General features: G+C 40.3%; 1 protein-coding gene across 3 annotated transcripts in view; it reads left to right on the top strand.

The window, feature by feature from the left end:
* arid3a (AT rich interactive domain 3A (BRIGHT-like)) overlaps positions 1-12,418 on the top strand; it is a 32,390-nt gene that overhangs the window by 6,846 nt on the left and 13,126 nt on the right. For 2 of the 3 annotated variants that reach the window (XM_036521644.1, XM_036521645.1), the window contains exons 2-3: positions 7,042-7,859; positions 8,258-8,540. In XM_036521644.1, the coding sequence (XP_036377537.1) occupies positions 7,501-7,859; positions 8,258-8,540 (642 nt within the window). In that variant the 5' untranslated portion in view covers positions 7,042-7,500. Of the gene's footprint in view, positions 1-7,038; positions 7,860-8,257; positions 8,541-12,418 lie in introns of all 3 variants that reach the window. The other variant, XM_036521643.1, reaches the window with a different exon arrangement.

Genomic DNA, 12,418 nt, shown 5'->3' with positions numbered 1-12,418 from the left:
GAAAGAGAGCCAGTGGAGTCTAATATACCTGAAAATTCAGCTTTGGTCCAACTTTCTGTGCAACCATATCAAGAGAAGAACTTGCTTATGCCCACCATCTCTCAGATATCTAATGTCTGTATTTTAAATTTGATAAGCTGGTTCGATAGGCAGCAAGTTTCCTTTTTCCCCATATATGCAAAGTAAGACGGACAACTAGCTAACTTAGTTTATACCGATAACACCTGCTGTGTGCTGCCAGGAATTTACAGGTGTGAAGAGGTCATGAATCTCTCTGTCTCTCTAAATCAATATAGTTATATGCAGAACTGGCAAATGAGTGCAGTGCAAGATGCATAGTGAAGATTGAAGAGCAAGGCTAAGAGGGGGGAAAAAGCCCTCTCGTGACTCTCATGTCTTGACTTGAATAATTGTGTAGTTATAGGTCCGTCAAGTCATAACCCATTCAGTTAAGATTGTATAACAGCATGCCAAATCTCACTGCACTTTGTGAGCTTGGATAGTTTGCCAGGGAATTTTTCTAGCCAGACACTGGTGTATTGAGTTTTTCTTGAGGCATTATACTTTTTCTGTCAACAAAGTTGATGGCCTAATTCTGTCCTAAAATATTTATGTCTAATTTATTTTAAATTGATCATAAATTTATCATAATTCAATATCAAACTAACTAGATGGCTGCTGACTGCTTAATATTAATTTTACTGTAAACACTCCCATGCTGAAATGAAATATTTCCCCTGATAGTATTCTTGATAGTCTCAGATGTATATAAAGATAATGAGGAAACTCACTACATCCACCACAAATATACATTACCTCTGTCTGTGAAGGTCAGCGGCCATTTTACATCTTATGCAAACCACACATTACTTGCACTGGAGAGGGAAAGTTTTAAATAATTACACTGAGGTGTCATTCAGTGATCAGTAGGAGTACTTGGCAAGGACATTACACCCAAACGTTTTATGATGAGTGGCACAGGATCTTTAACGACCACGATTTGCGTTTCGCCCAGAAGCTGTCATCATTTGCAGCAGTGTGACATTCAGTCCACTGGAGCATGTGCTGCCTTGCTTAGCCACAGCCGTTTGGCACGAGAAGGCAACATGAATAGCCCATTAATCTGAGCAACTACATGCTCTGGATTCCTTCCTGGTTTGGCTGAGGATTTCCAATCATTTTATACTTCTTCACTGTTGAAGTTGTTTATAAGTTAAATGGAATGGTAATGAAGGTTCAGTGACACAGAGAGTGTTTTTCTATTTAAAAAAAAGTTATAAGGGCATGCTGCTATGAAGAAGCTTTACTGAATATGATATATATGCATCAGCTGCATCTTGCCTTCCATCACAAGGATATTGTCTTTAAGGGCACAGTAAATGCAATTTGAGTGTGACAGTGACATGTATACATCCATTCAGCCTTTGTAGCTTGCACTTTCTCCTTGAGGTCAGCTAATGAATTTTTTTTCTTGGTACGGAGAAAATTTATCACAAAAATTCAAAAATGTTTTGTAAATAATAAAGAAGGTATACATGTTTAAATTTGTGAAAATATAAAAATGAATTTTCACACACAATTAGAATCAGTCATGGTCTTAACATTACCCTAATGTGTTTCTTAAGTAATTGGGATGCTGTTCACCTTTTGCTGACATCCATTTTAGTAGGGAGTGTAAAACACAAATGGATTATCCAGTTAAGAAGGAAAAATTCCATGAAAACTCCAGCAAGGACATTTGCTCATGGTGCCAAGAGACACTATCTAACAAAAGCTGGGATATTCAGGTTTTTCTCTGGCTTTGCTGTAGACTGTGGAAGACGTTAGTGTGAAAACTGTGACACTGTTGGGGGTGGGACAGTGCTTCAGTGATCATGCTCTTTGGTGTTATGAGCTCAGTGGAAGCTGTATTGTTGTGCTCTCTGGATATTTGGAGGAAATGCTTTGATGAGTCTGAACAAATGCCAGATAGTTAAGAGCAGCGGTGTTCACCAGTATGAAAGAAGCTTAGCCCTGCTTCTTGTTGTATGTGTAACAGCCCCCTTCCAGATCATGTTACAGTGGGCTGCTCTTTTCACAGTTATGTGGCAGAAACAGGAACTGTGTCAGTGTTACATAGCTAAATCCACAAAGGGCCACTGCTGCGTTACTTACGCACATGCTTACAACTTCCGTATCAAATGCCTCCCTCGAGCTCCTACTAAACGCCGTCTTCAGCCCACAAGTTAATACAAACTCGTTTCATTAATGGCCCAGCCATCAGACACCGTTGGTAATAGTAATCGTCTTTGTGAAATTTTACAGCAAACCATGTTTATGTCTTTCATCTTGTCCTCCTTTCTGTATTTACTAAGATTGCAAAGCGATGGAAGTCACTTCCTTAATTTCATACCATTGCACAGTTTGATACCACACAACTTCAGCCATGTCAGATGCTTCTACATTGCACATTTGGCTCAAAGTGGGTAGTAAGTTAAGTGATGATATTTGCTCAGTACTTGCTCGATTCAAAAGTTACATGGCCTGGGTCTAATGCAATGGTGAATATGAGCAATGCTATTTTAAGAACTGGAAAAAATGGCTTTCACCCATTCCAAAAATTTTCCCAGTGTTAAGTGTGTGATCCGATTCAGTTTAGAATGCAAGTGTATGTTCAGTGTGGTTTTTTTTGTACAAATAAATGGAAATGTTTATAGATTTACTCACTCCCCGACACTGCAGAGAGCAACAGCATGTTTTCCAATAGTTCCATGGTCACAGAGTATTCTGATGGCAGCCCGTACGTGGTTAAATCATTAGTGTAGCTTTGAGGATCAGGGTTTGGGGGCTGGGGAGGGGGGGCTGCAGCTGGTCTACAGCTGAGTATCAGTGAGTATCAGAGCACAGTTCTGCATGTGCACGTGAGGTGGTGTGTGTTGCTCTATCTCTGTGGAATTAGACCCTCAGCGCTTTCCTTATCTCTTAGTCCTGTTTGTTCAGACCCTGCAATCTATAGCTCACCCCTCCCTTGCTCTCTTTGCCAATGAGGGGAAGAAAGAGGATTAACCCATTCACTCTCATCAGTCGTCTCTTATCCGTCATTTAACACAGACCATCCTGTTTCCTTCAGGAGAGCCTAACCCTCTTCCAGCTCTTTTTATCCAATGGCTCCTAAACCACAGTTTATCCGTTGCAATTCATTTGTGATAGTGGGATTTGCATTTTGTGTCTATACCAGAATTATGCAACTGATTGTGGTACAGTTGTGCAGACTTTGGGGTGAATCCAATAGTTAGACTGTGGGTACTGTCCAACACATGGCATTCATGGGGTTTCTGTCCTAGCAGAGTAGAAAAACTCAAGCAGCTTCACATAAGTTAAACAAAACTGAGTTGTTGCAGAGTACTGAGAACATATTGTACTGACAGCAGATGGGATGTGGAAGTCACCGTTGACTAGTGAAATGTGTCTATTTTTCAAACCCAGTCGAAGTTGTCTGTTGGTGTAGACGATGTCAGGGATCTGCTGTGTATATCTGCAAATCTAAGCTAAACTGCAAGATGCCCTAAGGAGAGTTGTTTTTTAAATTAATTTTCTTACATAGGAGGTATATTATGACCCTTACAACTTCCTTAATATTATCATTGTTTGCCATCTGAAGGTTAAAAACAGCCAGTCTACACTAGTCTAGCAACAGTTGGAGCAAGTGTTGTAACAATTCAAGCAAGGGTTGTGTTAGAAGTCTTTCCTTTTTCACATCTGAAGTAACTTTGGAGGGAAGGAACTGTGCTTGAGTTAAAACCTGAAAACATGGAACTGAAAGTGACTTTTTCCTGCAGACAATATAGCAGGGCTAATCACTTTGTGGTCTGGTGGCCCCATAGACTTTTTGTTGGTCCTTTGCTGAAAAACATATGTATTACATATTATATAGCATTGTGTGTATATATAAAAATATGTAACATGCCTTAAAAATTGTGGCTCCTTGAAACTCCAGTATAATGTTATTCTGTATGTCCAGGACACTGGTACTAGGTGTAAATGTAATTTTACTCTGAAAGTGGTAAATAATGGTTGTGTGTATTTTAAGAATGTGTCTGTTGTGTGCGTACACTTACATACTACAAATTCAGTTGTTTAACAGGAAGGGGAAAATGTTTGATGTCTGAGTAGTTTATTATTTTTAGCTATTTTTGTTATCAGTAACACTTGTAAATTCTCCATTAATGCAAAAAAAAAAAAAAAAAAAAAGAGGAAGTATGGAGGAGAGGGAGGGGGTTGAAGCAATGCTTGGCTTTTTCTCAATAGGGAATTTAGAAGCCGCAGCACACAGGTGTAAAATGGTAATGGGTGAGATCACATGTGAGAAGAACCACATATGAGCTGTGTCAGAGATTCCGTGATCAGCAAGAGATGAAAGGGGAATTGAATGTGGTCTGTTTTCAGTTTGTCCAACCAAGAATGTACAACAACATATTTTAAGTTGCATATACAATGCTTTGTCTTTCTAAACCTATGGATCTGGAGGCAGATTAGCGTATGAATTAGATTTCAGCCAACTGGCTGAATGAAACAATACGATTGCTGTTCTCAGCTCCACTATAAGCCATAGAAAGTTAATTAAGGGGTAAATCAGCCAAGATTGGTAGCACATGAGTGCCTGTGTGGCATTCCAATACATACACACACATTATGTCCCTCTTGAGTCAAATAATGTGCTATTCTGAAGATGTATGTAAGCTCACTAAAGAGGGATACAGTATTTTCAAAGCAGTTATTGAAGCAGGATGCAGTATATGATACTGTATTTCTGATAACTCTGGAAAGGAGCAATACACATAGGTTTTGGATTTTTTGTTTGAATGTGATTCTTCACAAAAAAAAAAATCCTTAAATATGTCACCCCAGACTTTGGTTACTGAAGAAATGCATAGCTACTAAAATCAAGTTCCAAGACTGTTGCAAGTGAAAAATGGTCTGGTATATTTATTTTGTAAGACTATGCTGCAGTTCTATGTCATTTGTGCCTTGTGCTGCAGTGACATTCATATGAAACAAAGCTTTCTTTTCATTTCAAAATTTTCTGTGTTATAAGACTGTTTTATTACAATAAATACAAAAGAGCTGTGTTATTACAGTGCAGCAGTGACCAATATAACCACAGGAGAATATATGAGCTGTGACTCCTGGCACAGAATTACTGGTAAAGCAGTTCTGTCTGTACTGAAAGATGGACTGTAATGTAGTGTGAGATACGGTCTAGCAGTTCCTTGTCAAATGCAGGTGAACATGGAGAAACCATATTCATAACATGAGACTTTCCATTAGAATAATGTGTGATGCAGACTGTGCATGAAGAACATGTTTAAGGATGAAATGTGAACAATGACCATGTATGTACACAGATACTTGGTTAAGAAAGTAGATAGATAGTTGAATGTTGACTGCTGGCTTTACTGTAGTCACAAGTTGGCATCAGCCTGTCTGAAAATATTTTTATCTGTAATTTGTCTCTTAATCATGGATTCCTTCACAACACAGACACAGCTAACATATGGTCTGACCTCCTTGTGAACCATGGGTTTTTTTTTAATGAGAAACAGATTTTTTTCTTCTACTTAAAACTTGGCATTGGCACAGAGGGGCTTTAGGTGTGTTCCGTGCATATGTCTGTTTCGACAAAATAGAATTTAGATACAAAAAAGGCCAGACGCTGTGTTTGCGTATCGACAACATTACTCTCGAAAGGAATACGCACTGTTCTTTCTGCTAGTATGGTTTGCACAGAGATCATGGAAACTGTTGTTGTTCTGTTGTGGAAGTCAAGTATTTCCCCTTTATTTGCATTCTTAAATTACGTCTGTGTAATTTGAATGTCATTTACATCTGTATGCTGTATTTTTCATTGCCTTTCTATTTATTTTCCACTCAGTAGTGTACTGTAATGTATTTGCAGCAATTCTCCCTCAACAGAAAATTAAAACTACGTTTTATTTTTTATGGAACTTTACAGATGGTTAGAAATAATGAGTCTGTTACTGATTATATTTGAAATGTTCCACAGAGATACTAGTACAGAAACTTGGTGGTCTTCTGTGCACTTAATTTTCATTGTAGATTTTATGATAATGTTTTTTACTGAGGGTCTTCTTGCCCTTGTCTTTGAGCTATTGTTAAAATTATATCCAAGCTGTAAAAGGTCTTTTGAATGAAATTTGGTTTTGGAGGACAGATTAAAAAGTATTTTAACAGTGACAGGGTACACATGGTGGTGAAGACATTGGCTTTGTTCCTGTGGTGTATGGGTGGGTATGTTAGCCAGGTTCTCTACATTGCGCCACTGAACTCATTCAGGAACCTATTACTTGTGTGGGTGATGTCAGGGAGATGTGCCTAGTCACCATGCGGCATCTGCCTCCTGGTGCACTGTAGGACTTGTAGTGTGAGAAATGGTTATGTTATGGGTCTTTAGTATCGCAGTCATTAAGGCATTACACGGGCTAAACCCTATAGCCATTTCGCCGGGGACAGGGATAGGTAGGCTGGCTAGGTTTTCTTCATTTCACCTCTGTCAGGAATCCTGCAATTCATCTGGCGCATGTGAATTGCACAGATGGCGTCAGTGGAATAGCGGCTATCCTCCTGTAAGTGCCCAGTCCACTGAATTGTGCTGTGTTACTTGTAGCGTGAAAAATATCCATTGGCTGCATGGAAGTGTAACAGAAGGTTGTACATGTCTTAGTGCTTCTGTGTAAGCGCACAGTTTATCATAGAAGCACAAGCCTAATGTACAATTTGCAGAACATGGTTACATAAAGGGGAAAAAGCATTTAAAAAGACATGGAAGCTATTCATATTTGTCAGAGGATCGCATTTGCTACATTATGCACTGCTACTCAATTGCAGAAGTTGTGAGCGGTGAGATTAGTCTAACATACTGTTGCATGGTAAAAAAGGGAAAAATGCAAAAAAAAAAATACAGAAGAAAACTGAAAGAAGAAAGCACTTCACTGGAAGCCCCAGTATATGTTCCTAACCTCAACCTTTCTCTCCTCCCAGCAGGGCCTGACAGAGGTCCAGAGGCACATTACCTGAAAGCAACCTTCATCTGCAAAGTAGGCAGCTCCCAAGTTGGGGGCTGCATGGGTCTAGACCAAGTCCAGAAAGAACTGCTGGTCCCCATCTCTCCCCCCTGTACAAACTCCATATTTCTCTACAGTCAGGAGTCACAGGCCACCTGTACACAAGACCTGGGACTACTGTCCAGAGAGGCAAACAACAAAATACTTCAAGACTTTGCTTTGTCAGGATATTGATAGCCAGAGTGCGCCACAGTGTTTCTCTGTGTCTCCCAGGAGCCATCTGTCCTTTTCTGTTTTGAAGACGCAGGCATCGATAAATTGAATTTGCTTGGGAAAAATTCACCCCTTAAGATCAGAGAGGGAAACGTCCTTGCCGGGTGTGATCTGAGCTCTCGGCGAGGAAGGAGACGAGATAAGCAGGGCGCAACTCTGTCTGGAGATGAAGCTTCAAGCTGTGATGGAGAATCTGCACAGGCAGCAGCGAGCAAAATTACTTATGGAGCTAGAGCAGCAGCAACAGCTACAACAGCAAGCTGGGCAGTCCCAGGTGCGAAATACTTCTCAGTCCAACTCTGGCAATGCTGCGGACGAGATGATGGGAAGCCCCGCCCCCGAGGCTGAGCACGCTCAAATAGCAGCTCTGGCAGCCATGCGGGCGGTGGCTGCTGGTCTGCAGAGAGCCCCCAGCAGCCCCATGTCAGAGCACAGCAGTGTAGGAGAGGATGAGGAGGATGAGGATGATGAAGAAGGGGAGGAACCATATAAGGACATGATGGGTTCAGAAGAGGAGGAGCGTATGTGAGTAGAGCCTCCTTCTTCTGCTGTACCTCCCACGTTTTTCATTTCCAATTTCCAATTTATTGTCCCCCTTATCTCAACTGGTTTAGTATATCAAATTGAAATTTGACTTATTACTATGAAGTGGTCTGTGAGGTGTATCATCCACTGAGCTGGAACGGAGGTTAATGTTAATTAATTCAGGGCATAGATGCCATAATGGTGTTGAAGAGAAGATTTTGATTTTTATCAAAGGTGATGGATGAAACAGGGCATTCTGTTCTTTAAATGCAGATGTGACAAATTATATAACGCATGTGACCCTGGCTAGCCAAGTTATTTTACCTCATAACATAACTGCACACGAGAACGCACTGATGTAAATATTGATGTCTTTCTTTGCTTTTGTCCTGGCACAGAAAGCAAAAATGGGATGAGGAGGACTTTGAAGGTGAGATGGAGGAAGATTACGAAGATGACCTGGGTGACGAGGGGGTGCCTTCTGGAAGAGAGGCAGTGGGCATGGGCAAAGGCATCCTGCTACTTCCTCACCGCCAGCTGCACCCCCACTCCCAGCTGATGAAGGCCCGGCCTATGGCAGATCAGGAACCCCGCGTATCGGCTCTCCCGCCTCACGGCTCTCACAGTCAGCTGGGCGGCCAGGATCATGGGGACTGGACTTATGAAGAGCAATTCCGACAGGTAGGCTTTAACTGTTTGGTGTTTATCTAATCTTCCTAATTTCCCCCATATCTTGTTCAATTTACCGTATATTCATTATTAAATAATCTGAGAAATGTGTCCACAATTTTTTGAAGATTTTTTTTTTTTTTGCTTCTGATTGGTCTCTCTAAATGCTGCCTGCAGCTCTTTTTACTAATTACATTAGCTGACAGACTAGCCATTTAGCCAGAAATAGCAACATATCAATTCAGTGTAATGACATGTGACTGTGAAAGAGTTCCTGGCAGTATCGGCAACAAGAATATTATCATTGTATAATAATAGCAAGTAGGTCACCATGAATTTCTGTCCATGAATTTGTTTTGCATATGTGAAACTGATTCAGGTAGTTGTTAAACCTGTATCTTTGTTAGATGGATAATGAAAGCACTTTCTGTGTGTACTGAGCACAGAAAAAAACGATCTGTCTTTCAGCATACTGAGAACCAGGTGAAGCAGCTACGGTTTCACATTATTGTCTCTTGCACACATGCAGATGTTCTTGATGTTGATACTGTGCTCTCTGGTCATGATTAGATCAGCTGACCAGAAATGCTGTTGGAAGAAATCTGTGAGGGTGGTGTCAAGCTCCTATAAATGTTTCACAATTATTCTAGAGTCAGTAGCTGCTTTGTTCATTAAACACTTGCTATGTAGTTGTTGATACCTAAACTGTAACCCTCACAATGTATTTGAAGGTTCTCTCAATACTAATGACTAAAAGGGGGTCTTGGAGGTAAGCTCTGACAAAAGCCATAGATTGCCTGTGCTTTTAAAGCTGATTATGAATCCCCTCTTCAGAACAGATCTTTAGGTTTTCCCCTCTTTTTGTGAAAAGGGTCAGTATCCATGATAAGTGTACAGTATGGCCGTTTCATGATTATGCAGCAATATGCAGCACAGAGCACCGAATTTGGCTGTCCTAGTGCAGGCGTAATGCACAGTCAGGTCATGGCCATTAATGTTTTGAACACTGTATTGCTCTGAGCTGGTGGAGCTAGGCTGGTTGTTGCTGCCCTTTTTAAATTAAATCATTTGTACACAGTAAGGATCAAAGTAATCACAGTAAGGACAAAACGTGTTTTCACTGTGTCTGAGCGAGGCCTAACTATAGTCAGATGTAAAAGGAGGAGCAGCCATTTATATCTTGTGATCAGTGTGTCTCAACTGAGGTGGGTGCTGGGTGACCTGAGTCTCTGAGAAGGGCAGTTTCAGAGTTCATCCTTATAAACATTACGTTTGAGTTGTTTGGTTCTGTTTCCCTTTCTAACACTGGGAAGAGTGTTTGTTAAAAAAAAATGCCAGTACAATGATTAATGACATTGTTATGTATTTCATAAGTTTTCATTTTGGTATGAAACTGTGATGCTGGTGGTATGGTCTGTGTATCTCACGGTTACTTCAGAGGGCATAAATATTGTTGACCGTTATATAATCAATAGCACCAGGATCATGTCGGTTAAGATAATGGTACTCATTTATCTGTTAATACTGAGATGATTGAATGTACGATGGCCCCATGTACAACCCAAATGTTGTAGCAAATGTTTAACGTATGAAACTGACAAGGAAAGGACTACTGTGTATCTATTTAGTATTTACTATTTACAATACTGAAGAGATACAAAATGTATTTAGAAGAAAAGTGGTGAAAATGTTTTGAGAGAGAGCCGCCTGAGGAGGAAGGGGTTAAGCCTCGACAGTTTATTTTGGGCAGGTGGGTGGAGGCAGTTGGAATGCGCCTGAGGGAGGGTGATAATCTGACCATGCTGGACCCAGACCCTTGCAGAAAACCTGCATGTCTCTATCAGTCTGTGTCAGTCCCAAGGATTCAGAACTGAAAATGGGCCCACAAGTACATCAGACCTACAGGTGTGCACTTAACTATAGCAACAAATATTTGATAAATGTTTCTTTTTACCTAGGCAACCGAAAGTTTGTTCCCTCTTTGCATTATTGGGGCAGTGGGGGAGCGGGGGAGTGGCGGAGAGCTGTGAATCACTGAGTTACAGCACTTTTTTATCTCTGTGCAAGCACAGGATTTATATTATAATGTGGTTAATAAATTAATCAAATTTCAAGGCAGGCTGCCAATGGTCTCTGATACAGGCTAATTATCTTGTACAGGCAGAAATAATCCTGGAGCTGAATTAAAAAAAAAAGAGATTTAGTGGTTGCACACAGAATATAACTGTGGTTGAGAGCAGTGAAATCTCTAGGGTGTAGTTATTTCTGAAAAGCATTTGAGCTTTTTCACTTGAATGTCTGCCCCACCCACACCAGTCCATCCTCTCACATTCTTCTTTATAGTTTGATAAATGCTGGTGGGTGACGTTAATTTTAATTTGATGCCTCTTGTGGCATTTTCATGTAACTTGTATGATCAAATAAATGAGATATTTTCATTAGTGTCACTTGCACCATAAGTTGCCATTCAACTCCTGATGGGAAATGGATCTTACCAGCCCTTAATCATGTAGTCATGTATCATGTAAGATCTCTTTTGCTTTGTCGTACACTGAGGAGTAAATTGGCATTTTAAGGCGATATGTGTAAAAATAGCACGATAGGAAGTATAATTCCACAGTGGCTTGTATAGAGAACACTTCACAGTACCGTCCCACTGTTATCTGACCGCACCACAGACTCATTGATTTGTCTTCAGAACTAAGCTCTGTATACAGTCCAACAGAACCCAAAAAGGAATAATGAGCTTGGGACCTAGGGAATATACATTCCAGAAAATTTTGGTTTTTGACATAAGATTGCCCAATAAGTGACAGGAACTGGTCAGAATAAATTCACACCACATGTTCTTTTGCCATCATTCTACAATTGGCTTTTCATTCATACCATACCATCTTAAAAAAACATTTCTTCTACTCATCCATTGGTAGGAAGGGGTTTTGAGAATTGTTTTTTTCTCATCAGTTAAAGAGAGATTATTACCCATGTCATGTCACAAGCCCCTAAATTTAAATAACTGTAATGTTAATTCAGTTCACAGTACACTGTTTATTACTTGACCACAAAAGGGGGTTATGCATGAAATACTCCAACGTCTCCAACCCAAATGTCCATTGCCTGCCCTCCTCCAATTACATGACACTCCCTGAGGCAAAAGACAAAAAAGCCTTTGATGTCTCCGTTCCTGTTTCTCTTTTTGTATTTTAAATGCAAACAGCAGGGCAGATGGAACCCAGATGGATAGTAAAGAAGGAATCTCTTTAAAAATTCATTGCCTCCTCTATTATCAGTGTGTGTATAGAGGAGTTAGCATTAAAGATTGATTTGCACAGACAAGGTGGGGGGAGGGCAGCCACAGGCACTATTGGCTTTACAGGAGCCTGTACGTAGTGTCGTTCACTGCACTCACCATTCACCTGGTTTGCAGCAGGGGAACACTGCAGACTGTAATTCAATGTTTCTTTTCAAAATCCCATAGAAACCACCTTTCACATAGCGTACACAGATGTTCATATGTGGTCAATTTCAGTGTCCAAAAGGGAGAAATGTCTGGCAAAGTCCTTTTTTCTCTCATGAATTGTCCTTTTGAATCAGTCAAAATGGCGTGCCTGGCTGAGCTGAATGGCCCGTTTTCGTCATTAATCGTATGTTGTTTTCAGCAGGCAGTTTAAAGGTTTTTTTTGTATGTTTGTTTTTGCACTTCATGTCCTATATAATAAAATACAGGTTTGTAATTCCAGCATTATCTACCAAAGGCAAATATGTTTGTGGTGATTTCAGTCACTTTGTGCAATCTTTTCGGTTTGCAATCCAGTCACATTATTGTGATGACTCCTATCAATTTATCATTTTGATAAGGTTAACTGTCAGTTGCCACTGTAACCTGTTAA

The sequence above is a fragment of the Megalops cyprinoides genome, chromosome 2 (genome assembly GCF_013368585.1).
Source record: "Megalops cyprinoides isolate fMegCyp1 chromosome 2, fMegCyp1.pri, whole genome shotgun sequence".
Lineage (NCBI taxonomy): Eukaryota > Metazoa > Chordata > Actinopteri > Elopiformes > Megalopidae > Megalops > Megalops cyprinoides.
This window is presented reverse-complemented; position numbering and strand designations above follow the sequence as displayed.